The 27772-nt window shown below is 38.6% G+C and overlaps 1 protein-coding gene across 2 annotated transcripts in view; it reads left to right on the top strand.

Annotated features, from left to right (window-relative positions):
• Positions 1 to 1902: 1902 nt before the first annotated feature.
• DOCK7 (dedicator of cytokinesis 7) overlaps positions 1903 to 27772 on the top strand; it is a 187591-nt gene continuing 161721 nt past the window's right edge. The window contains exons 1-2 of one of the 2 annotated variants that reach the window (XM_068540018.1): positions 1903 to 2093; positions 24289 to 24394. In XM_068540018.1, the coding sequence (XP_068396119.1) occupies positions 2056 to 2093; positions 24289 to 24394 (144 nt within the window). In that variant the 5' untranslated portion in view covers positions 1903 to 2055. The remainder of the gene's footprint in view (positions 2094 to 24288; positions 24395 to 27772) is intronic. The other variant, XM_068540017.1, reaches the window with a different exon arrangement.

Raw genomic sequence — 27772 nt, 5'->3', positions numbered from 1 at the left:
TGTTCCCACCAAGCTGCACAGTGCATGCAATGTCCTTTCAGACACTTTGGCAACTAGTGAGTCATGTACACAAAGAACCATTCAAAGCAAAATGTGGTCATTTCTCTGAGAGAGTAGTGAAAAGATGTTTGGAGAGCAGAGATAAAGGCATATAACATCTGGCTGGGAGCATGAGAGCAGACAAACGATTCAGCGACTATCAAGCACCCAGGACAAGCTTAAGGGTAGGATGAATAATGATAATAACAGTGATAATAATAACAGCAGCTAATATGTATAGTACTTAACCATATGCCAGGCCCTGTTCTAAGAACTGTGTGTGAATTAACTCAATGAATCCTCATAATACTCTTTCAAGTAGGTACAATTATTACCCTGTTTTAGAGTTGAGGTTAAGTAACTTGCTCAAGGTCACATAGTAAGGAGGTGGCAGCATAAGATTGGGTTCCTATCATGGAGGGTCTTAAAGGCCAGCATACAGTGTTAGCCTTGACATGTAGTTCTTTGAGTAGCTGTTTCATGTTTCCCAATGGACTCAAACTTCCTGAGAACAGCACTTTGTACTACACTTGGCAAGAAGCTACATATGTACCTCTTTGAATAGACCACCTTTACTGGAATGAGCATTGTTACACAAAATAAATGAAGTCTTCCACACTGGTTAGAGCACTGTGGATCTGACAGGAAGTTATGGATCTGACTAATTGAGGCTTTCACCTCTGACTCAATGTGTGACTCTGGGCAAATGAACTAATGGCTCCATGCTGCTGACTTTCTAACTGTAAAAGAGAGGAAAAGAAGTATCCAACATACTTCACAAGGACACAGCAAGACCATAATAAATAAATAAATAAATAAATAAATACACATATTAAATTCTTGCAACACTTAAGAGAAAGGTACTAAAGAAACCAAGGTATTTTTCTTAGTTTCACCGTAACATGAGTAATAAGCAAATATGCATTAGGAGCCAAACACATTAGACACTGGGATTACAACAGAATAATGAAACATGATTTCTGCTAATCCCTGTTTTATAGGATTTGATGGGCAAGATCAGTTTGGTAAATATACAGATTACTTAACAGAATATCAAAATGGTAAAGTACATTAGCGCTCATCTGGTTCAACATATATATATACATGAAAAATGAGATTCAAAAGGGATACGTAATAGTCTCAGGAAGAGTGTTACTAACGGGGAAACACGTGTCTTCAAAGAAAAGGCTTGGGCTCAGGGTTTGAACTTCGGTTGAAGAGGTTACCATCTGTGTGACCCGGGGCCAGTCGCTTAGTTTCTCTGAACCAAATTCCTTTTCTCTAAAATGAGGATAATAATTTACTTCCAAGAGCTGTTGTGAAGATTAAGTAAAATCATGCATGCATGTAAAACTTTAATCCAGTGCCTGGCTTAGCACCACAAGTCAACTATTATTATCGTTACCTCTGCAGGAGAAAGCTCTTTTCTGGCTCTTTTTCTGTAAGAAAAAACCAATCACAAGGTCGCAGCAGAACAGAAAGTGCTTTCAACTACTCGGAGATGGGTGCTGCAGGAACGTGGACCCAGCCATCCCGGGCGGCAAAGTACAGCCGCCTTGGCAAAGCCCATCTTCCATTTCCTTCCGTTCCTTTTCGGGAGAGCCGGGCTCCCCCCCCCACGAGCTCGGTTATCTTATTCTCTTGCTTCGCCAGGTCGCTGGCCCCTCTCTAGCTTCTCTTTGCGTCCTCTCGGTCCTGCGGGCCCCGCGGCAGCCGGGAGGCCAGAGCCTGCGGCTCGCTCCCTCCACGCCCTAGTCTTCCTCTTCGCTTCCGTGGGCCGCAGCTGCGTTCCGAAGCCAGGGTTCCCGAGGGGATTGACGCGCTGGGGGGAGGAGCGGTTTCTTGCTGCGCGCCTCTCAGGAGCATTACGGCCGGGCTCGTTCCCGGCTCCGGCCGCCAGCCCCAGCCTCCCGGGTCCGGAGCAGGGACTGGCGGAGGCGGGGAGGGAGGGAGCGCGAGTGAGGAGGCACGCGCCCGCCCGTCCGCGCCCAGACCGCCGCAGCCGCCTTAGCAGCCATGGCCGAACGCCGCGCCTTTGCCCAGAAGATCAGTAGGTAAATCTGGGGCGTGGGGCGCGCCGCCGTAGCCGGGGGAAGAGTCGGAGAGTCCTCCCGGCCCGGGCCTAGGAGGCGGGTGGGTGTGGCGACGCGGACGCCGGGATCCCGCGGCCTGGTCGGCGGCTGGGCGGAGGGGCGGAGGGGGTTCGCGGCGGCCGCCGAGGCCTGGCGCCGCCCTCCGAACCCGGCCTTTAGCCCGCGCCTAGTCCAGGGGCACTGAGAGCCCCATGCGCCCGCCTCCGCCGGCTCCTCGGGCCCCCGGGCCTGGAGTTCGCGGCGGCTTATTGAAGGGCGGGCGGGGGAAGCTCGTCGGCCGGGCGCTCGGCGCTCCCCAAATTCTTTGTGTCCCCACCCCCGGGCTGGCCGGGGCCCTTTCCCTCTCCCTCTCCCCGCCCACCCCCGTTGCCCCTCTGGAGGGTGCGGGGGTCCGCCCTCGTCTCCACCCCAACAAAAGATTCGGCGCGCGGCGGGCTCCCGGCCGGTGCGAGGCCGCCCCTTCTTCAAGCCTCTCACCCTTCCCAGAAATCTGACAGGAATCCTCTTTGCACCCAGGGTTCCAATTCAGAGTGGGCTCGTGCACCCAGAATCGAAAACGTACGGCCTAAATGAAAAGTTGAGAGCTTGTGGTCTGCACCTTCGGTGTCCAGCTGCCCGATCTGACGAATTGTAGGCTGGAGCTTGATCCTAGTAGCGTGTGAATGTAAACTGCGCCTGTGTTTTTCATAGCTCCAGAGGAAGATGGATGATGGGCAGTGTTCTTTATACACCGGCCCTTTGACTCGTGTTTTAGGAGTCTAGCAATGAGCAAGCGATCAAGGTTGTGGTTTCTGAGCTTTTCACCTACTTGTGGTGGGGAGGTTGCCACCTTTCTCCCCCCTAAAACTAAAAATTGAATTACGGTGGAGGATTCTAATATTTGTAGACTTTAATTGTGGAATATATCAGTGTGTATGACACTAGACATTTTTTGTGTAATAAGACCATATTTCTGTTAATCTGAAGTCCTAAGAGAAGAAAGAAACATTCGAATGTATTACTTTTTCGACAATTGTATTTCTGTGACTCTGGATCTTTTTAGTTTGCTGATGTTTATTAAAGATTTTTGGACCTACCAAACAGGTCGTTTCTTAACTGCTTGAACTTCCATAGTGTTACTCTATTTTGGCACTTTTTCATTTAAAACTAACATCTCTTTCATTTAAGCTTTGTGCTTTTTATTTTTTTTTCTTTCGAGCTTTAAAACACATATTTCATTTTCTCCTTAAGAGACAAAATAGCAAGTGCTTAAGAGCATATGCTCAGACTGTGACCACGGGCTTAAATCCTGACTCTTATTTTCTAAGTTGACACCTTGGCCAAATTGTTTAAGTTCTCTTAAGCTTTACTTGTCTGGAAAATGGGTAAAAAAAAACGGTACCCAGCTCATAGAGTTGTTGTGAACATTAAACGGAATAATTTGTGTAAAGGGTTTAGTACAGTGTATGGCCTTTACTAGCTATCACGGAACACTTAACAATAATTAGTATAACCTAGGGAGCTATGATAGACTTAATAGGAAATTATTACTTTTGTTCTTTTAAAAAATTTTTTTTGTAAAATAACGGTTTTGTTTCTGAAGGCAGTGCCATTTTAAAATAAATGTATTACTTGACATGCATGCTTAGTATTAATTTCTCTTAAATAGAACCAAAAGCTTATCTCTGAGAACATTGTGCTGATCAAGAAAGTGCACATTGGGGAGTTAGGTGTGAAATACATACAATGTCTGTTCTCCATTCATGGAATTTGTTCTCAGATAGGACATGACAAAACACAAGAAAAAAAGATAACCAGTTTTGCAAAACAACAAAAAAATTCAAATTAGTATAGCCATAAAGTTATAAAAGTAAGTAAGGCAATGGAAATGAAGAGACATGCATTGATTAGAGAGATACTTCGGACGTAGGCATGGCAGTGATTGATGATTGCTTGGATAAGGAAGGTGAGGAAGACTGAAGAGTCTGGGAGGACATCCAAGTTTCTGACTTGGGCAACCAGGATGGAGGCAGTTGTTGAGATAAGGGAGGACAGGAGGAAGAATGGGTGTGAGGGTGGGAAATGAGGTGGGATGGAGATGATGATTCAGTTTTGGACATGTAGATTTTGACGTGCTCATGGAGCATTCAAAGAGAAGTGTTTACGAGGCTGTTGGTACAGGTTTAAGGTGCAGAAGAGAGATTGGGTTGGAGATCTAGATTTGGGAGTCATCAGCAAGTAGATTGTAATTAAAGCCAGAGGAGTAGATGAGATAGTTGAGGAGGAATGCACAGGCTTAATCTGGAGAGAAGACCAAGGACAGAACTGCTATAGATGATGAATTATTATCTGCTTATTGTGAATGAAAGGTACTTTCCTCCAAGTTACCAAATATGGCTGAATAATACCTCTGAATAAATTCTTGTTCTGCTTCTTAGTTTCCTACTGGGGGAAGTATAGCACAACTCTGGAGACAGACTGCCTGGTTTGACATCCTAGCACTGCCCCCCATTGGGTAAACTTGGGCGAGTTACTTCCCCTCACTTTTGCCTCATTTTCCCTATCTATAAAATGGGGTTAATAGTAGGATTCACCTTATAGGATTGTTGTAAGGATTAAATAAATCCATACGTATAAAATGCTTATGACAGTGCTTTTTAGATAATAAGTGCACAGTAAGTATCACTATTTTTTTTAATTATTACAGGATTTATAATATGGCCTAGGACTATTATTTGGAAGTAATAATCCTTTTTATGATATACCTGTATGAACTTTGTTGCTCTGTGAAAAGCCTGTTGCTACTGGAAAACTTATTTTTCTTTTTTAAAGCTTTATGATTTTTCAGAAACCTTTACTTTGAAAAGAATTATACTGATCTCTTTTCTGGCTCAGTTATTTCCTAGTCCTTTGCATTTAGTGCTGTTATTTTTTGAGGCTGTGATTTGGTGATTTCTCAAAGCTCTTTATTCTGCATTACTGATTGTGCTACTAACCTTGGCTCATCATAGAAAAGCAGACTTCATGTCAAGTATTGCCTCTTGTCTGTTCTCCCTACATTTATGTATGTATGTATGGCTGCGTTGGATCTTTGTTGCTCTGCGTGGGCTTTCTCTAGTTGCGGTGAGCGGGGGCTATTCTTTGTTGCGGTGCACAGGCTTTTCATTGCGGTGGCTTCTCTTGGTGTAGAGCACAGGCTCTAGGCGCACAGGCTTCAGTAGTTGTGGCATGCAGGCTCAGTAGTTGTGGCTCGCGGGCTTTAGAGCACAGGCTCAGTAGTTGTGGCACATGGGTTTAGTTGCTCCGTGGCATGTGGGATCTTCCCGGACCAGGGATCGGACTCATGTCCCGTGCATTGGCAGGCGGATTCTTAACTACTGAGCCTCCAGGGAAGTCCCTATTCTCCCTACTTTTTTTTTTTTTTTTTTTAAAGTTTTTTCCTTTGTGATGAGAACTCTTTTTTTTAAATTTTTATTTATTTATTTATTTATTTATGGCTGTGTTGGGTCTTCGTTTCTGTGCGAGGGCTTTCTCTAGTTGTAGCAAGTGGGGGCCACTCTTCATCGCGGTGCGCGGGCCTCTCACTATCGCAAGCTCTCCTGTTGCGGAGCACAGGCTGCAGACGCGCAGGCTCAGTAGTTGTGGCTCACGGGCCCAGTTGCTCCGCGGCATGTGGGATCTTCCCAGACCAGGGCTCGAACCCGTGTCCCCTGCATTGGCAGGCAGATTCTCAACCACTGCGCCACCAGGGAAGCCCTCTCCCTACTTTTTGAGGACAAGGCATATGCCTTGTTAACCTTTGTAATCACTCCCTAGTATGTAATAGGTACAATTTATGGACTGTTGATTGTAGATAAATGATCTAGGATTTTGTTTGGATTATTTTGTCATATCACTTGATATTCAGCTGTAATGAAGAACATTTGTGTATACTTAAAACACTTTTTACCACATTCTCCTCTTCATAACCCAGAGGGCAGAAGAACATAGTAAAGAAGGTAGGCTCTAGGTCACATCACCCAGGTTGAAATTCTGCCTATACCAAGTAATAGCTGTGTAATTCTGGGCAGTTGATCTAACCTCTTTGTCTTGGTTTGCTCATCAGTAAAGTGGAGCTAAAAACCTCTGTAGGGTTAATTTGAGGATTAAATGAGATAATACATGTAAGACACTTAGAACTGTGCCTGAAACATAATAAGCATTCAAAAAATGTTAGCTGCTGCTATTATTCCTATATTATTTACTGTTATTTATTTATTTGTTTATTTTTATTGGGATATAGTTGTTTTAAAATGTTGTGTTAGTTTCTACTGTACAGTGGAGTTCCCTGTGCTATACAGCAGGTTCTTATTAGTTATCTATTTTATACATATTAGTGTATATATGTCAATCCCAATCTCCCAGTTCATCCCCCCCCCAACTTTCCCCCCTTGGTGTCCATACGTTTGTTCTCTACATCTGTGTCTCTATTTCTGCCTTGCAGACTGGTTCATCTGCACCATTTTTCTAGGTGCCACATATATGTGTTAATATATGATATTTGTTTTTCTCTTTCTGACTTACTTCACTCTGTATGACAGTCTCTAGGTCCATCCACGTCTCTGCAAATGACCCAATTTCGTTCCTTTTTGTGGCTGAGTAATATTCCGTTGTATATATGTGCCACATCTTCTTTATCCACTCCTCTGTTGATGGACATTTAGGTTGCTTCCATGTCCTGGCTATTGTAAATAGTGCTGCAATGAACATTGGGGTGCATGTGTCTTTTTGAATTATGGTTATTTACTGTTATTTATTATTCCCATAATCCAGATGCAGAACTGAGGCCTACTGAGAATGAGATTATTTGCCTTAATTGAGGCTCAAACCCTAGTCCTCTGATTTCAGATCTTAAATTATTATTATTCGACTGTATTTTCTTGCTGCAAAATATTTTCTTCTGTGGTAGTTCTAGATTTTCTAATAGTGCTGCTATTAGTATACCAGAAGTTACCCTTGTTTTCTTAATCTTTGTTAATTTCGTATCATTTTGCTGCCTAAGGAGCAGAATTTAATGAAAGGCTTTCATCGGATCTTTATTTCTGAGGAAAATCTTACATGAGTAGGATTTCCTGGATATAGGCTTATTTATAACCTCAATTGTTTTTAGTCTTGAATCTGTTCATAACTCTGGCTGAATAGGCCCAATCTTTTAATCTACTTTGTTCAATTCATAATCTCACTCCTGATCAAAGTAAATCCTTTCCACATAGTATCAACTATTTCAGTGCTGCCTGTTTCATCACTTTGGACACATATACCACTTCCCTGGCCTTCTGTTGTACTCATCTCACTAACTGTTAATGCTGAATGTCTAACCTATTTCTTGCTCCTGAGCTGCAGAGTAGTGTTAGAGGGAGACTAGAATAGTCCAGAGTTGATCTTTTTTTTAAAAAAAAAAAAATTTATTTATTTGGTTGTGCCGGGTCTTAGTTGCGGCAGGCGGGCTCCTCAGTTGCGGCAGGCGGGCTCCTCAGTTGTGGCAGGCAGGCTCCTTAGTTGCGGCACGTGGGCTCCTCAGTTGTGGTATGCAAACTCTTAGTTGTGGCATGCATGTGGGATCTAGTTCCCTGACCAGGGATGGAACCCAGGCCCCCTGCATTGGGAGCACAGAGTCTCATCCACTGTGCTACCAGGGAAGTCCCCAGAGTTGATCTTTTATTTTTTTTTTATTTTTTTATTTTTTTTAATAGATTATTTATTTATTTTTGGCTGTGTTGGGTCTTCGTTTCGTGCGAGGGCTTTCTCTGGTTGTGGCAAGCGGAGGCCACTCTTCATCGCGGTGCACGGGCCTTTCACTATCGCGGCCCCTCCCGTTGCGGGGCACAGGCTCCAGACGCGCAGGCTCAGTAGTTGTGGCTCACGGGCCCAGTTGCTCCGCGGCATGTGGGATCTTCCCAGACCAGGGCTCGAGCCCGTGTCCCCTGCATTAGCAGGCAGATTCTCAACCACTGCGCCACCAGGGAAGCCCTGATCTTTTATTAATTAATGTCTTATCATTTGAAATGAGGTTTATTCCAAATAATTTCTCTTATTTATCATCTTTGTTTCCCTACCCCATCTTTTACCGAAAAGTTTGGGACCATACCACGTGAGTCCTTCGTTTTAACCTCAGCATATGACTGTCCCGACATATCGTTCAACCATCTTTCTCTTGAGCCTGAAAGGATGTCTTGTACCTAAAACTTACCTGTTTTATTGTACTTTGAATCCCATACCTTGCCACCTCCTCCCAACCTTGATCTCACAATTTTCCCTTTCCTTTCTAGCATCTTCAATCTATTCTTTTTTATGGATGTTTCCCTTAAGCCATAAGACTTATCCTGCCTTTCTCATCATAAAACAAAGAACCATCGAGTCTTCTGGCATTTCTGGCTGCCAACCAATCATTCCTTTTTCTTTTATAGTCAGCTTTCTCACATGTATGTGGTATAGTCACCAGTACTTCCTGCATGTTCTCTTTCTCATCAATCCTGGGGCCATATGGCAGTGCTTACCATGCTACCTTATGTGTACTTAGATTATAGAACTCTTGAGAATTAGGAAAATTTCACTTTTTTCTTTTGTTCATCACTGACTTCATGAGGTACAGTTTTTTTTTTTCTTTTTCTTTTTAACTTTCTCATGCTTGCCCTCCTTTCCCCTTTCCCCCTATTTTCTACTGCTTTTCAGAGCTCTTTGAGGGCTGGTCTAGGTCTTTTTATCTCCAGTGCTTAGCACAGAAACTGTGTAAACTGGATGCATAAGAAGTGTAGGAATGAACGCCACCCTGCCACCTTGGAGCATCTTTCATTGCCTCACAACAAGGTCATGGCTGATCTAGTCTCTCCCTCCTCTAATTCAAATGTGTTACAAATGAAGTCTCCCTAAAACACAGCTTTTATCATGGCATTCTTATGTTCAAAAATATAAACGTAGTGGCTTCTTATGGGGTTAAATCCAAACTCCTGCTTGCATTTTAGTCATCAATAATCTGGTCCTTCTCTTGTTGCTTATTCTCTAGCTTACATTTTGGACTAGTCAGTCTGGTGTTTTCACTTTACCCCCACAAATGCTCTGCTCATTTCCATCTCTATAACTGTTCTGTTGTTTTTTTTTAATATATCCTGCCTCTCCTTTTCTAAATCTTACCCTTTGCTTCAGAGCACTCCAAGCTGCTGTCCTGACATTTGGGGTAACCATTTCCTTGCTTTTCTTTATTTTTACTACCTATGAATGCATCCCTAAGCAATATAATTTTTTATTTTTGAATTCATTTAAATAGAATCATACTGTGTGTTTGTCTGCTTTTCTGTCTTACTTCTTTTGCTCAAAATTATATCTGTGAGATTCAGCCATGATGTTACAAGCAGTTGAAGTTCATTCATTTTCATTGCTTTATATTATTTCATTGTATAAATATACCACAATTTTCCATTCTACAGTAGATGGACATTTGGGTTGTTTCCAGTTTTTGACTATTAGAAACAGTGTTGCTGTGAGCATTCCTGTACATATACTCTGGTACATATGTTCATGAGTTTTTCTATGGTATGCTCAGGTGTGGAATTGCTGGGTTTTTATTGCTTGTCCTAGCAGTTTTATTTATCATCAAGTTTATTAGGCAATGCCAAACTGTTTTCTAAGATAGTTGTGGAAATTTACACTCCCACAATGTTGCTTTGCATAGTTACCATCACTTGGTATTGCCAACTTTTTCATTTTGCCTATCTGGTGGATGCGTGATGCTATCTTATTGTAAAAGTTTTAGTACATATTTACTTGATAACTAATGAGATTGAGCCCTGTTTTGTATGTTTATTGACCATTTGAATTTACTCTTTTGTAAGTTACCTAATTAAATAGTTTGCCATTTTCCTTCCTTGTTTTTTCCCTTTGGATTGTCTTTTTCTTATTGATTTGTGTGAGAACTTTATATGTATTCAGTAGATTAATCATTTATTGATTATATGTTTTGCAAATATCTTTTCCTACACTGTGGTTTGTTTTTTAATCCTTTTTATAGAGTCTTTTACTTTTTTTTTTTTTTCTTTTTTGGGCTGCACGTTGCGGCATGTGGGATCTTAGTTCCCTGACCAGGGATTGAACCTGGGCCTCCTGCAGTGGAAGCGTGGAGTCTTAACCACTGGGCAGCCAGGGAAGTCCAAAATGGAGTCTTTTGAAAACTAAGTTTTAATGCAGTATATCAGGATTTTTTTTTAATGTTTAGTATTTTGGGGGTCTTGTTTAAGAAATATTTTATTCTCTGAGGTCATTAAGATATTCATCTGATTTATAATAAACTTTGTAATTACCTCCTTTGTGTTTAGGTTTATATTCCACCTGGACTTGATATGCGTATGGTGTGAAATTTTAATTTTTTCAGAATGGATTCTCCTTTCCCCATTGATCTGTCCTGCCATGTCTATAATAGATGTGTGTGTCCTTATTTGTGGGTCTTTTTATGGGCTCTCTATTTTGTCCCAGTGGTCTGGTTATACATCTTTTCACTAATTATAAACAATTTTCATTATAATAAGTTTTGGAATTTGGTAGAATATCTCCTCCCAACTTAAAAAAAAGTGTCTTAGCTGCTCTTAGCTTTTTGAATTTCCGTGTATATTTTAGAATCTACCAAAAACAAACAAAAAACTCCCAAATCCTATTAGAATTTGATTGGGATTGCATTGACTCTGTACATCAATTTGGGGGAGAAATGACATTCTTATAATACTGATTCATGGTTGTGGTGTATCTCTCCATTTATTTAGGTCTTCTTTATATCACACAATGAAATTTTGTAGTTTTCTCTGTAAGGTTCTTGCATATCTTTTGTTAGATTTATCCTTAGGTATATAACAATTTTGTATCAGCTATATACCTTGCTAAACTCTTGTTAAATCTAAGAATGTATCTGTGGATTCCTTTGTATTTTCTTTTTCTTTTTTTAAAAATTTTTACCAAAGTTTAATAATAATCCTTGATTCTTCAAAATGGGCACAGGCTTTTCAACTCTGGACAGTCCTCAGGTTACACAATAGCTTTGTGGGACTGATTCAGCCAGAACTATTATGCTTTCTCAGGAAAACACAAGGTCAGTCTTTTTTAGGAGACCTTATATTCCAGCTCCATACTTGAGAAACTCCTGGTACAGGATAGACTGAACAAAGCTGAGGGGGAAGATCAGGCTGCAGTCAACCTACTTACTCTCCTGTGGCCTTTATATTTTCCATGTAGACAGCCGTATCATCTGAAAATGAAGAATTTTTGTTTTATCTTTTCCAAACCTTGTAACTGATTTATTTTTTTGTGTTGGTCTGCAGGCTATTACCTTGCATTACTGTACAGATTTTTACTACCATTTCTATTCAACATTGTGTTAAAATTGAGCATCCTCATTTTGTTTATAATCTCAAAGGGAAAGCTTTCTGTGTTTCACTTAATATGAGGCCTGGTGATTACTGTAGGTTTTTTGTAGGTACTCTTTTAGTCTGGGTTCCCTAGAAAATAGAGACTGAAACAAGGATTAAGAGTTGAGGCTTGGACTTCCCTGGTGGCGCAGTGGTTAGGAATCCACCTGCCAATGCAGGGGACACGGGTTTGAACCCTGGTCTGGGAAGATCCCACAGGCCGCGGAGCAACTAAGCCAATGTGCCACAACTACTCAGCCTGCGCTCTAGAGCCCGTGAGTCACAACTACTGAAGCCCGTATGCCGCAACTACTGAGCCTGCATGCTGCAACTACTGAAGCCTGAGCGCCTAGAGCCCATGCTCCACAACAAGAGAAGCCACCGCAATGAGAAGCCCACGCACTGCAATGAAGAGTGGCCCCCGCTTGCCGCAACTAGAGAAAGCCCGTGCACACACAGCAACGAAGACCCAACGCAGCCAAAAAAAAAAAAAAAAAAAAATTGAGGTTTTTTCTGAGAGGCATAATCCCAGGGCATTAAAAGAGAAGAGGGAGGTGAAGAGAAGGATAGGAAACAATGTAAGGTGATACCTTATCTTGTTGGCCACCGCTTCACAAAGAGCTAGAGAGAGATCGTTTGCCAGGTGTGCATGCTTGGCCACACAGGATATCTTCAGACAGAGGAACAGTTCCTTAGATGTGTAGATGGGACTGTGGAAGAAGAGGAAATTTATCTACCTGCTTTTCTCCTGCATCCTGTTTTCCATTAGTCAATTCAGTCTCCACAGAGAGTTAGTTCCCTTTAGTTTCCGGGATGCATCTTTTGGGCCCCTTTGGCAACCGCTTGAAATGTCTCTGCTTTTTCAGTGGCCTTTTACAGAAGAGACTTTTTGGTTGCAAGTGACAGAAACTCAAATCAGATTAATTTGCACATATAAAAAAGTGCTGACTCATATAACTGAGTACATTGGGTCCAGGGATACAGGTGATGTTAGCAGGCCTCTTCATGTCTTGGCTAGATTTTCCACAAAATTGTAACAAAATGGTTACAATGAGAATTGACAGCCCCAGGCTCAAATCCTACAAGTTTAGTTGTGGCAGAAAAGATCCAGGAACTCAGTTATTGGTCTGGCTTGGATCACATGTCCTTCCTTGAACCAATTACTGTGTTTAGGGATATAGGGGATTCTGACCAGTCCTGGGTCATATGTCCTGTATGGTTTGGGGGAGAGATGTGATGGTGTCAGCAACACCCAATCTCAAGGAATGAGTTCCTTATCAAAAAGGAGTTTCTAACCAAAAGAAGGAGGGTCAGAGTGCTGGTCCCCAAAACAACTGATATTCTTTAAAATTAGTCATTTGAAGTTGTGTAGCATCACTATAATCATTTAAATATATAGCTGTATAGTCAGCTCTACTACCTGCTAAAATTTAAATGTAACTGGTGAAATACAGAAAGCAAACAAAACCAGGTTAACCTGATGCCAGCTGTGGATCCCCTGTCTCTTAACTTTGTTAAGTTGAGCTGTCACCTTAATGCCAGCTCAGCGCCTCCCAAGGAGGTCTACTTGGTTCTTGTTTTTTGGCTTTCCCATGCTTCTTTCTGCACCTGCACTGCTGCATCATCATGAAGTGTTCCGTGTTTGTCCTGTGACACCAGAAAACTGAACTCCTTCACTCATATCAGCCTTTTAATGATTTTCATAAACTTTGCTAAAGATACAGGGATGGTGGTAAGGAGCCTCAGAGTCCAAAACTTTCTTAGTGACTCCACTCCAACTCTCCTCTTTTTCCTGTCACCATCATTCTTTCTCTGACTATAAGCAATTTCTTACCCTTATCTTCACAGAGTAGTTCCAACCATATCCAAGCTCTTTTTGTTTTTTAAAAAGACAACTTTATAGAGGTATACTTTACATACCGTACAGTTAATTCATTTTAAGTGTACCATTCAGTGATTTTTAGGAAATTTATGAAGTTGTGAAACCATCACCCACAATCCTGTTTTAGAGCATTTTCATCCCCCCCCAGAACCCGTTGTGCCAGTTTGTAGTCACTCCCTAGTTCCACTCCAAGCCCCAGGCAACCACTAATGTACTTTATGTCTGTCTCTCTCTCTCTAGATTTGCCTTTTCTGAACATATCATATAAATGGAATCATACAATATGTGGCCTTTTGTGTCTGACTTCCTTCACTTAGCATAACATTTCAAGGTTTGTCAAGTAGTAGCATGTATCAGTACTTGTGAAGTGGCATTTCATTATGGTTTTGATTTGCATTTCCCTAATGATTAGTGATGTTTTTCTTGTGCTTATTAACCATTTACATATCTTATTGGTGAAATATCTATTAAAATCTTCTGCTCATTTTTAAATTAGATTATTTATCTTGTTTGTGAGTTGTAAGAGTTCTTTATATGTTTTAGATACAGGCCCTTTATTAGATATATGATTGGCAAATATTTTCTCCCTGTCTGGTTTGCTTTTTTATTTTCTTAATGGTGAATTTTGAAGCACAAAGATTTACATTTTGATGAAGTCCAATTTATTAATTTTTTTTCTCTTTATGGATCATGATTTTGGTGTTGTTATCTAAGACTCTGCTTAATTCATACTCAAGAAGATTTCCTTCTCTGTTTTCTTCTAGAAGTTTTTATAGTTTTAGCTCTTACTTTTGGTTTATGATCCATTTTGCATTAATTTTTGTGCATGGTGTGAGAAGGGGTCTAAATTCATCTTTTGTATATGAATGTTCAGTTGTTGTAACACTCTTCTGTTGAAAAGACTGTCCTCTTCTCATTGAATTACCTTGATATCTTGTTAAAAATCATGATCTGTATGTCTGTCCTTACGGTATCAAACTGTTCTGATTACTCTCATTTTACAGTAAAATTTGATAGCTGGAAGTGTAAGTCCTTCAACTTTTTTCTTCTTTTTCAAAATTGTTTTGCCTATTCTGGATTTTTTGCATTTCTGTAAACATTTTAGGATCAATATCAACATGAATTTTACCAATTTCTGCAAATATTCTTTTGGGGTTTTGACAGGGATTACATTCAATCTGTAGATTAGTCTGGGGAGAATTGCCATCAACAATATTAAGTCTTCAAATCCACCAACACAGGGCTTCCCTGGTAGCGCAGTGGTTAAGAATCTGCCTGCCGATGCAGGGGACATGAGTTCGATCCCTGGTCCGGGAAGATCCCACATGCCGTGGAGCAGCTAAGCCCATGCGCCACAACTACTGAGCCTGCACTCTAGAGCCCGTGAGCCACAACTACTGAGCACGCATGCCACAACTACTGAAGCTCGTGTGCCTAGAGCCCATGCTCTGCAACAAGAGAAGCCACCGCTCACCGCAACTGGAGAAAAGCCCGCGTGCGGCAACGAAGACCCAATGCAGCCAAAAAAAATAAATTAATTAAATAAATAAATTTTTAAAAAAATCCATGAACACAGACTGTCTCTTCATTTATTTCGAGCTTTTTTGATTTCTTTTAGTAAAGTTTTAAAGTTTTCAGTGTGCAAGTCTTATACTTCTTTTGTTAAATCTATTTCTGAGTATTTTATTGTTTTTGATGTTATCATGAATGGAATTAAAGAATTATTTTTGGTTTGTTTGTTGCTAGTTTATAGAAATACAATTGATTTTTGAATATTGAATTTGTATCTTTTGACCTTCCTGAACTCATTTATTAGTTCTAGTAATTTTTGGTGGATTCCTTAAGATTTTCTGCCTACAGGATATATTGTCTGTGCGTAAAGATAGTTTTATTTCTTCCTTTCCAATCTTAATGCCTTTAATTTCTTCCCTTTCCTTCCCTCCTTCCCTCCCTCCTTTCCTCCCTTTCCTTTCCTCCTCCTTCCCTCCCTTTCCTTCCCCCGTCTCTTCCTTCTTTCCATTTTTCCTTCCTTCCTTCCCATATTCCACTGGCTGGATCCTGCAGTGTAGTGTTGAATAGAAGTGGTGAGAGTACACATCCTTGCTTTCTTTCCCGTCTAAGGAGGAAAGCATTTCACCATTAAGTATGATGTTATCTGTAGGCAGAGGCTGTAGGAAAGGGAAGGAGGGGACGAAAATTTGAGAAGTATTTAAGACTTAGGATGAACAGAGTTTAGCAACTAATTGTATACAGTTTACACCAGGATATAATTTGTATGTTTGTGGGTAAGGAGATTCTGGTTTATTTTTATGAAGTAGAGTGGAGCTAAGGATATATTTATTTCCTTTTGGGAGGATTGACTTTTTACAGTAGAGGTTTTTTCCCCTTCAGTTTTCTTTTTAGTTACCAATTTCAGATCAGTGTTAATTTTTTCAAATGCTAAATTTAAAAATCTTTTTTCTGTAGTTATAACTTAATATGTTCCATGAAGTAGGGAACATTATTATCACCATGTTTTAGTTGAGGAAATTGAGATACAGTGAAATGCTGTAGATCAGAATGATGGAGACTTCCAAGTCTCCTTAATACAGTGTTTTCTAAATCTTTAACTTAAATGTTATCCCAAAATAGCGTCAGATGGGATACATGAGTCATCTGACATCTTTTTTTTCTTCATCCTCCCCCAAAAGGAACTATGTCTTAAATGTTAAGTGTACTATAGAGAAGAATTATTTCTGTTCTTTGGTTTCACAAATCAACCTGTATGTGTTTTTGTTTTCTTGGGGTTTTAGTGGTTACTGGTCTACTCTGGACCTTAATTCTTAAAGAATTCAACACAGGATAACTTACAAATGACAGTGCCTCAGATGGGAGTTTTATTTAGCCATCCGTGAAAGAGAAACAGATCATAACAGTGGTGGTAGTTATTATAGTGTTCCTATTAATATGTTGGTATATACTACAGACATTTTCACTGGGCATCTTTAACTGACCTCCTGGTTAGGTTCTGGAGAATAGAGAAATAATATAAACTGTAACTAGAATTATTTACCTTTGGAAACTTGCTTCCATGGAAAGAGGCCTTGGGAGTTTTATGGATCTGAATTCAAACCCTGCCTTTACCTTTCATAAGTTACTCTATTTTTCAAGTTTATCTAAAAATATCTATTTTTTTCTTACTATAAAATAATATATGGTACTGCAGAAAATGTGGAAATACAAAAGGCCCAAAAGATAAAATAAAAATCACCCATAATTCTTGATTTAGACAAAAATCTCTCAGTGGAGCTTACATTCAAGCGATGATCTTTGCGAAGACTAGAAATAGCTTAAATGTCTACCAGTAGAGACTGGTTAAATATGTTGCAGTTTATTCATTTTATGGACTCTATATCAGATAAAAAGGAGAACAGTGGTTAAGAGTGGGGGCTCTAAGTTGAGACCTTAGTGCTATTCGTTATTGGTTGTATGACCTGAACATCTTAAAACTTCAGTATGCTGGTATAGTGCCTACTTCATGAGTTCTTCTGAAGATTAAATGAGGTATATATCAAATTTAACACTTTTATGTGTATCTGGCACATTGTAAATGCTTGATAAGTATTGCTAGAATATTATTATTAATTTTATGTTCTGATATGGAAAGATTCCTAAGATATATTAAGTGTATATGTAAGATATTAAGAAAAGGTTATGTATGATGTTATATGTCATATTAAAAAATAAGGATTTCTTATATACACACTGATGTACACCCATCTTTTTCTTGAAGGACACCTAAGAAAATATTCAGTGGTCATATGTGGGGAATAGGGTTGGGGATTGGAAATGGTAGAGAGTTATACCTTTTGTTTTTACTTCTTTGTGAAGTTTGAGTTTTTAATACCATGTACATTTTCCTTTTATTTACTTTTTTAATCATTTTTTAAAAAGATGTCTTCCTTTATCAAGTTGTTTTGTCTTTTCTCCATACTGGAAAATCTTATTCTCTCCATACTGGAGAAATCTTATTTTCTCTGCTTCTCATAGTAAGTTTATTTACATAATTGTAGAGCTTGAATGTAGTTCTAGAACCAGCCCTTTGCAGATATGCTAAAGATGTATTAGAGACTACTTTGAGATAAGTAAACATGTTATCTTGTTAAAACATTGCTAAAAAAGAAAAGTTTCACATAGAATAGGAGAGCATTGTGTTACAGTAGGAGTTTTTTTTTTTTTTCCCTTCAATAGTAGTTTTTAAACTTTACCACTTAACAAATGGGATAGTAATGATGTCAGCTAGGCTCTTAAAGAAAAGGTTTTACACGTGTAGAACTCTTCTGTTGATTCAGATTTTTTCCCCCCAGCAAACACTTACCTGATTACTTGAAAGTAATAAATAAAAAGGCATACTTCTTGTCTCTTTCCAATCAATTAGAAAGCAACAATACTTATAGATTAATTTCCTCTGAAAGGCATTTGGAAAGTCCATATACTAGGTAGTCTCTAAGTTCGTCCTTTTCCCTTACCTCCTTTTCTCTCTCTCCACTACACCTGTCTCTCCATTCCTCTTTCTCCGCCCCCCCATTGTCTTGTCTTAGACATCGAGGATGTAAAGATTAATAAAATGTAGTTCCTGCACTCAAGAAGTTCCTATCAATTGTTCCATTCTAGCATTCTTATTGAACTACTTTTTGGGGGGGAGGAATTATGAATTTCACTATAGTCTCATTTTTTTCACTTCAGCTTTTTAAACATTTTTTAAGCACCAGAGTGTGCTAGGCACTCTGCTGGAGGGTGCAAAGGTAAGTAAAGCTAATCGCTTAGTTCCTTGCAAGGAGATAGGTAAATAGATTTCAGAACAATTTGATAGGTGCTATGACTAAGGTACTGCTCGGTTATCACAGTGAGGTAGTTCTTGATAGGAAAGTGGCACCAGACAGAGTTTAAAAATGTACGTTTTCTTTAATGGCAGAAATTAGCCTGCTTTGAGACATTATACAAAAAAAGAGACGTAGCGTACTCCTATCAGAAGTAAAGTTTCCTGTCGTCCTTCATTCCTCAAGGAGGTTGCAAAGGTACCTCTGAAGAGGGAGAGTGTGCCAGGCCTGAGAAGCCATATTCTAGATACTTCACCACACCTTTTTTTGTCCACCATACTTTTACATCTGTGGGTCGCATTACTACTATTCTAGAAAAACCTACTTTGCAGTTTATGTGCTTCTATCAAAGAGAATGTTTACAAACATTAGGCTTTCTCACTGCTGAAATCAAACTCTGTCAGCAAGGCCAGGTTCTTATTCCACCATAGAAAGCAGTCTGGCTAGTCTGCTGCCTGTCTGACCTAGCCTCCTGGAAACTCCACTTCCTTAAATGAATGCGGATAAACACAAAATGCTTTGAAAGCACAGAGGATGAGTGTCTAACCTGAGGAAAACAGGGCAGAAATAATCAGGCAGGTATATATGGAGGGTATGATATACTTCTTGAAGAGTATTTGGCACATCTGTATTCCATATTTAGTTTGCTGGTTTTCTCTGTTAAGGCAGAGTAACAATAATTGAAGTGTTTTAAGCTAAATTATAGACATCATTTGCATCTCTAAAATATAAGGACATTTCCCTCCATTATTATAATACTGTTTTCCCACATTAAAAAAACACTGATTCTTAATTATGTAATACCTTGTCCATTTTCAAATTTCTCATTATCCCCAGAAATGTCTTTTATAGCTGGTTTGTTCAAATCAGGATCCAGTTCAGGACCATTCATTGCATTTGGTTATATCTCTTAAGTCTTTTTTTCCCTTTTTGAGTAGACTTTAATTTTTAGTCTTAAGTCTTTTTTATGCTAAAACTTAGCCCACTGCCTGTATTTATTTATTCATCACATTGACTTGTTGAAGAGACTTGACATTATAGAATGAGCTTTCTTCTGGTTTTTGTCTGATTGCTTTTTTTTTAGTATTGTTAACAGTGTTCTGTGTATTTCTTGTAATCAATGTTAGATATACAGGTTTGATTCAGTTCAGGTTAAACATTTGTGGCACAAATACTGGAAAGGTGATACAGTGTTGCATTTCTTTAATCTATCGTTTTCTCTATTTTGCTTCTTTTGGTCTTTAATACCAACTATACACAATGGTAGAACTGTGATTCAATCCGTCAGTCATCAATCATGGACTTGGATATTCACAGCATTGGAGTATCATCTGTTCTTGTCCTTTTTCTTTTGGGGAGTTTTAGCTAGCCCTTTCTTGCCTTGTCTCTGATATGTGCCCTTACCTGGTATATTCCATGGTATATTCCCTTACACTTCTCCCCTGAGTTCTGTGTTTAATATGAACAGTGCCAGTTCCAAGAGATCTTATTCTCTCATTTGCATATTACATTGCAGATATTTTTTTGTCACTTTATAGGAGTAGCTCAACTAACCTCTTTTATTTTAGTCTAAACTCTCCTTACTCATCTTTACTCAGGTGTTTCCTCTGGTCCCATGAAGAATGACTAGAGATGAGAGAGGCCCAGATTGGCCTTGGGACGTTCTGGAAATCATGGTCGATGGGGCGTCTGAAAGTGGGGCGAGGTTAGAGGAAAGGTTAAATGCAACATAATTTTCCCTCAGGATGTGGATCCTTTGTTGGTTATTTCTAATATCCCATGGTGAACGGCCTTAGCGAGTGCTTTCTTTTGTAAAAACTGTAATGCATGCTGACATAGTGAGGGAGCTTACGGAAATGGAGAGAGTTGGTAAGGAGTTAAATAGGTCAAACATTGGATCACGTGCTTTTGGAAGAGGAAGAAAATATTCTGCTATTATAATTTGAGTGTAAGTAACTATGGAATTTTTGACCTACTCTTCTTTCCACTTTGCAGTTAATACTAATAGCTTATTAGAAGTAAAAAAGACTTCCTTGTATTGCTTTACTATATGAGCTTCATTAGGAGTAGGAAAAATTGTTATTAAAAAAGTAATCTGTGGGCTTCCCTGGTGGCGCAGTGGTTGAGAGTTCGCCTGCCGGTGCGGAGAACGCGGGTTCGGGCCCTGGTCTGGGGGGATCCCACATGCCACGGAGCAGCTGGGCCCGTGAGCCACAGTTGCTGAGCATGCGCGTCTGGAGCCTGCGCTCCGCGGCAAGAGAGGCCGCGATAGTGAGGGGCCCGCGCACCGCGATGAAGAGTGGCCCCCACTTGCCGCAACTAGAGAAAGCCCTTGCGCGGAAACGAAGACCCAATACGGCCATAAATAAATGGATAAATAAATAAATAAATAAATAAAACCCAAAAAGTTAAAAAAAAATCATTAAAAAGTAATCTGTGATAAAGGATTTTAATTGATATCAGGTACTGTTATTCCTGATAACAGTTTATTCATTACATTTCTTGTCTTGCATACTTTGGACCATAATATGGTTAAGAGATACTGTTTTTTTAATTTGGGAAAATTTCCTCACTTACCATTGAGGAAATCTTTTCATGCAGAGGGTCTCAGTATAAATACATCCTTTGTCTGGGTTGCAGATGGTTTTATTGCCATTATAGCTAAGCTTGGAAATGGTTCTTATTTCAAATTATTGCTGATTTTCTCTTTGGGGGAAATTATGTCATGTATAAATAAGACAAATATGTGTAATGTGGGGATTATCCTTTGTATGTCTCTGTTATTAAATGAAAGATTGTTATTAAATGAAAGATTGTCTCTTTTTGAAGTAATCATATTTTAAATTTTGTTTCACTTTTTAACATTTTCTGAAATCAGGGTATGTCTTTCAATTAATTGATAGTGTATTGCTTAATTAGCAAGGTTTTTCTTTCTTAGTGTACCTGAAGTAATAGCAAGTCTTAACAGTTACTGAGATCTTGAACTTGATCAAATATAGCAGTTTACAATTCAGATTACTCGTGGTTTAGCCCCAGAAACACTGAGAAACAGAAGCACTGAGGTAGTGCTGAGGTTGGTAGACTGAGTTGAGTAGCACCGAGGAAGATAGACACAATACTTGTTCTCTGTCTCTCTCTCTTTTTAAAAGCTTTTTCATATTTTCATCTCAGTCTTGACAACAGGATCAGGAGATTGTAAAGCCTTTAAACCAAACATAATAATGAACATTCACAGTGTATAGTAAGGGGAGTCATAATCTGCAGTGAGTGTTCCTGTCCTCTCACATCCAGATGCTGTACAGAATTTGCCCTTTGCCCTCTCCTCAATCTGTATCCTCCTTCAAAGGTTACATTCCTTCTTTAGCTTTCATCTCTAACCTCTAATCGTTTCTTCCTGCTCTTCTCTTCCTCTCTTGTCTGTTCTTAGTCTTTTTTATTTATTTACTTATTTTTAAAAAATTAGTAGACTTTTTGGGAGAGCAGTTTTAGATTTACAGAAAAGTGGAAAGTACAGAGAGTTCCCATGTTTACTTCCCAACCAAGTTTTCCCTTTTATTAAGATCTTGGATTAGTATCATACATTTGTTATAATAGATAAGCTAATATTGATACATTATTATTAACTAAAGTCCATAGATTACATTAGGTTTACTGTTTGTGTTGTATATTCTATAGGTTTTGACAAATGTATAATGATATGTATCCATCATAGTAGTAGTATCATAGAGAATAGTTTCACTGCCCTAAAAATCCCTGTGCATTACTTATTCATCTCTTCCTTTTCCTCCTTCTTCCAACCCCTGGCAACTACTGTTTTTCACCCCTCCATAGTTTTGCCTTTTCCAGAATGTCATATAGGTGGAATCATACAGTATTGTATCCTTTTCAGATGGGCTTCTTTCACTTAGCAGTATTCTTTTAAGGTTCTTCTGTGTCTTTTTTGGCTTGATAGTGCACTTCTTTTTACTGCTGAATAATATTCCATTGTATGGATGTACCATGGTTTGTTTATCCATTTACCTATTGAAGGATAAGCTTCCAAGTTTTGGCAATTATGAATAACAAATTAGCCTTTTATAAAACACAAATATGATCTAAAGTACCTCAGGTCACCTGTAAAGAAAAAGTTGAGCTAATTCAGTATCTTGAGCCTTAAAAAATGATAACTCTTTCACCTTTCTATCAGAAATTTCTAACTGAGTGGTCACCTCCTAGCAGTGCTCAAGAGATGTGTGTGGAGTGATTGAAGATGAAAAAAGTTAAGGGAGTATGGACGAGAAGAAGGAGGCTAAAGATTATATCATATATTTGGATAATTTTTGGAAAATGAAATTGTCTAGAAATTCAGCTGGAAATTTGAATGGGCACGAAGATAGATGTTCAGGGCTCTGAATTTAACCATTAATTTGAGAACACTCCAGAACAGAAGTATCATCAAGCTGGCCCAGAATCGAAGGCAGTAGGCCTGTTTCACTTTACGTTCAATGGAATGATAGGAAGAAGGTAGGGTTTATTTTTTGGAAAAGAGTAAAAGAACAAAAGGCAAGGTTTATAAAATAGAGAAGTGACCAGTTGATGATCATAGGGTGGAGGTTAGATATTGACATCAGGAAAATAATTGTACAAAATCTGTTGATAGTTGTCTTTATTTTGTGTTCTTTAGTTACATTTTTTACTTAGTAAAAATGTTACTAATGTGAGGAAGTTATTTAATTACTGGATTTAAGACTCACTAAATATTTTGGTTTATAATTTTGTGAAGTTTAAGGAATATAGAGCTTAATGAGCTACAAAGTCATTTAAATGTCTAAAATATTTTTGTTTTAGAAATATTTATTTATTTATTTGGCTGCGCTGGGTCTTAGTTGTGGCACGAGGGATCTTCGTTGCCACGTGCGTGCGGGATCTTTTAGTTGCGGCATGTGGGATCTAGTTCCCTGACGAGGGATGGAGCCTGGCCCCTCTGCATTGGGAGCATGGAGTCTTAACCACTGAACCACCAGGGAAGTCCCCAGAAATGTTATTTAGTAAATTTGAAGTACTAGTATGCTCCCAAGGGTCAACAAGCAGCTTGAAATCGTGGAACTTCCTAAACTTTAATCCTGTTTCAAATAAGGACTTACTGGTCAAGTTATGTTATGGTAATGCCTTTGTGGTTTACTTCATTTGTCAGTAATACTATATATTTCATAGGACTAAATATACATTTCTCTGTTTTAAGTGCCACATGCTAAATATTTTAGGGAAAATAGCAATGAATGAAACCACTGCCTCTGTTTGTATAGGGCATACATGAATGTGGAAAAAATAACTAGGAAGGAGGAAAATGCAAGTTAGGTTATGATAGATGCTCTAAGAGTTTTTAAGAAGGGTGGTATTTTAGCTGTGGTGAGTCAAGAAGCTTGTATGGAAGTCCTGCCATTTGAGTTTTACCCCTAAAACTAGTTAAGAGTTGAATTTGTGGATACAGGAGAGAAACAGCATTCTAGGAAGCAGTTTATGTTCATTGAGAAGAATTTGGGAAGGGATATGTAAGGCTGAAAAGGTGATTAGAGTCAGATTATGGAAAGCCATTAATGCCAGAGTATAAAGACAATTTTTATTAGTTAAGTAAAAATAGGGAATAGTTTTCTGGGGCATGAATATTGTTTATAAAGTATTTTGAATTAATTTTATATCCTTAAAATATATACACATTAATATATACATCTTATTGTATCTTCCAGCTCTATCATAAACAAAAGTATCAATATGTTCCCTGAAATGCCATATACAAAAAAAAGGCTTATGTAAGTTGGCTATAAGTGTTGTACCCTATATCAGCATTGTAAAGATTGTCTACTGTAATTATAAGCAGTATTTACCAAAATATCTTATAAATTTATAGCCTTATTGATGTGCTGAGATTTTGTTGTTCTTTAGATGAGTTTTTAAAATTCTTAGCTTTCTCCCATTTTAAGTTAGTTTGTTTTCTTTTTAAAAACAATGTTCTTGCTTTTTTGTTGTAGAACTGTGGCTGCTGAAGTTAGGAAGCAGATCTCTGGACAGTACAGTGGTTCTCCCCAGCTGCTCAAAAACCTCAACATTGTTGGCAGTATATCCCATCATACCACAGTAAGTAGCATATTTAACATATGGTATGTTACTGTGTAATTCTGACTAGGCCATGAAAAAATAGTGGAAAGATAAGAGCCAGTAGATTGGGTTCCATCACTACTCTCATTAACAACCTTATTTGTTGCTATCTCACTCTTTTCTGAAATTTGAGTCAGAGGAGTGTTGGGAGGTGTTATAGAAGTGTTGATTTCCTAGTCAACTCTGAAACTTTACATTCAGGATTTAATCAACTCTGGAATTTTGCAATTAGAACTTCCCAGACCCAAGGTGATTCATACATGAAAATTCAGGAATCTATTCTAAAAATAATAGGTACTGAAGTAAATGTTAAATAATTATGTAGATGCATAGTATTATCTACCTCCTTTAATAGAAAGGGATATATAGTTATTGAATTATTGCTTTAAGCCAGGTGCTATGTCAGAGATATAAATATATGTTTTCTTATTCGAGAGGCTGGCATGAAGATAATCAATTTTGATAAAAAACTGATACTTATTAGTTATAGTAGGAATATGAATTAAAAACATGCTCCATTTGTCAAAAACTGAAAAAGTAATTAAGAGTGACTTGGGTGAAGTTGTATTAACACTTTCTGTTTAGTTATGAAATGGTACCAATTATTGAACAAACATCATATGCCAGAGCATAATAGTTTGATTGACTTGTAGTGACATGTTTATAATGTTTGTGTTATTAAAATTTTAAAACCTGGAGTTTACTTTTAACAACAGTAACATACTGATTGGAGAAATTTTAGAATATATAGATTTCTGGATGGTGTAAATGTACATGGAAATGATCCTTCTAATACCCTCTTAGTGTCTTCAACTCCTCTTTTCAACTGATTTCCTGCATTCTGTGTTACACCTTAACTATTCACTTCCATAGTCATCTCTGGATTTAGTCATTATGAATAACCATAAGCCTCCTGTAATCTCGGTTTTATGTTTCCTATTCTCTTAATACCACTTCTTATCTTTCTTGCTCTCTTGTTCTGGCGCTGTGACTTCAACTGTCCTTCAACACCACTGGGACCTAGAATTTGTGATCATACTAACTTTTTTGTGTCTCTCACCCCTTGATGTCCTCTTTTCTCTCCTTAGCAAACTTAAATTATTTGTTGATCATTATAATTACTCTTTTGCGTATACTCTTGGCTTCCTTAACTTCTTCTCATGTCATTTGCACTACCTCAGTGCTGTTTAAATCCAACCTTCTGCTTACTTCATACCTGTACTTGTGCAGCTGAGTATGGCTGGAGGAAAACACACAGATCCCATTGACTGGTCTCACGTTAAATTTATGACCACTAACTCATGAAGGCTTTAACATTGCTAGGCAAACATTTTATTTTCCTAGTCCGTTCATTTTCCCACTGTTTTAGTTGACCCATTTCATGCCTCCTACTCTTTCCTTAAAACCCTAATTGCTCTTCCCCATTTTCACTCTTAGGATGACTTGGCTTCCTGTTTCACTGAGAAAATTGAAGCAGTCAGAAAGAACGTCCACATACTCCTACCACCATGTGTGTTCACCTTTTATCATCTGTACCCATATTGTCTGTCTGTTCACCAGTTATTTTAAATGAACCACTAGTGAACTAGATCCCAAGTTCCCTTGCTCAAATACAGTACTTTAGGAATTCTCCCTACTCTCTCTTTTTTAGAAAAATTTATTTATTTTATTTATTTATTTTTGGCTGTGTTGGGTCTTCGTTGCTGTGTGTGGGCTTTCTCTAGTTGCGGTGAGCGGGGGCTACTCTTCATTGTGGTGCGCATGCTTCTCATTGCAGTGGCTCCTCTTGATGTGGAGCACCGGCTGTAGGTGCGCAGGCTTCAGTAGTTGTGGCACGTGGGCTCTAGAGCACAGGCTCGGTAGTTGTGGCACACGGGCTTAGTTGCTCCGCAGCATGTGGGATCCTCCCGGACCAGGGCTCGAACCTGTGCCCCTGCATTGGCAGGCAGATTCTTAACCACTGTGCCACCCGGGAAGTCCTCCCTTCTCTTTTATATCATCACTTTTTCTCTCTATTTATTGGATCATTCCCATCAGTATATAAACATGCAAGCATGCCGTTATTTCTCCCATTTAAAAAAATTCTGCTTTTTTTGCCCCACTTTTCCATCAGTCTCCAACCTCCAATATTTCTTTGCTCTTTTTTGCAACAAATTCCTTCGAAGGGTTGTCAGAGCTTGCTGATTTCAATTTCTCTTGTATTCTCTCTGAAAAAGTTCTTTTTAAGTTATGGGAATCTTCAAACATACACAGAAGTAGAAGACTAGTATAAACATTAACATCTTTAAATTTAACCACAGTGCTGTTATCACACTTAACAAAATTAACAGTCCATAATTCTTTGGTATCATCTAATATCCAGTGCATGTTAAGTTTTCTTGATTATTTCATGCATATCTTTTTATAGTTGGTTTATTCAAATCAGGATCAAACAAAATCCACAGATGGAATTTGGTCTTAGATCACTTGCATTTTAAAAAAAAGCAGTTTCTCCCTCTAACTTTTTTTTTTAAATTGAGGTATGGCTGCCTTACAATATTAAATAAGTTTCAGGTGTACAGCACTGTGTTTCACTATATTTAAAGGTTGTACTCCATTTAGAGTTATTATAAAATACTGGCTATGTTCCCTTTTCTGTATAATATATTATTGTAGCTTCTTTATTTTATTATAGTAATTTGTACCTCTTAATCTCCTACCCCTATCTTGCCCCCTGTCCCCCCCACTGGTAACCACTAGTTTGTTCTCTGTGTTTGTGAGTCTGTTTCTTTTTTTGTTATATTCTCTAGTTTGTTTTATTTTATAGATTGCACATGTAAGTGATAACATAAAATTTGTTTTTCTCTGTCTGACTTATTTCACTAAGCATAATATCGTCCAGATCCATCCATGTTGTTGCTCATATGGTCGTCTAATAGTCTACGAGGGTGCCAAGAGCATCCAATGGGGAAAGGATAGTCTCTTCAACAAATGGTGCTGGGAAAGCTAGAAAGACACATGCAGAGCAGTGAAATTGGTTCCTTATCTTGTACCACTCACAAAAATTAACTTGAAATGGATCAAAGTCTTAAACATAACACCTGATACTATAAAACTCCTAAAAGAAAATGTAGAGAAGAAGCTCCTTGATGTTGTTCTTGGAAATGATGTTTTTGGATATGACACCAAAAGCACAAACACCAAAGGCAAAAATCAACAAATTGGGGCTACATCAAGCTTAAAAGCTTTTGCACAGCAAAAGAAACAATTAACAAAATGAAAAGGCATCCTATGGGAGAAAAATTTTTGCAAGTCATATATCAGATAAGGGGTTAATATCCAAAATATATAAAGAACTCATACAACTCAATAACAAAA

The sequence above is a fragment of the Eschrichtius robustus genome, chromosome 3 (genome assembly GCF_028021215.1).
Source record: "Eschrichtius robustus isolate mEscRob2 chromosome 3, mEscRob2.pri, whole genome shotgun sequence".
NCBI lineage: Eukaryota > Metazoa > Chordata > Mammalia > Artiodactyla > Eschrichtiidae > Eschrichtius > Eschrichtius robustus.
The sequence above is the reverse complement of the archived record's forward strand: the minus strand, read 5'-3'. Positions and strand labels throughout refer to the sequence as shown.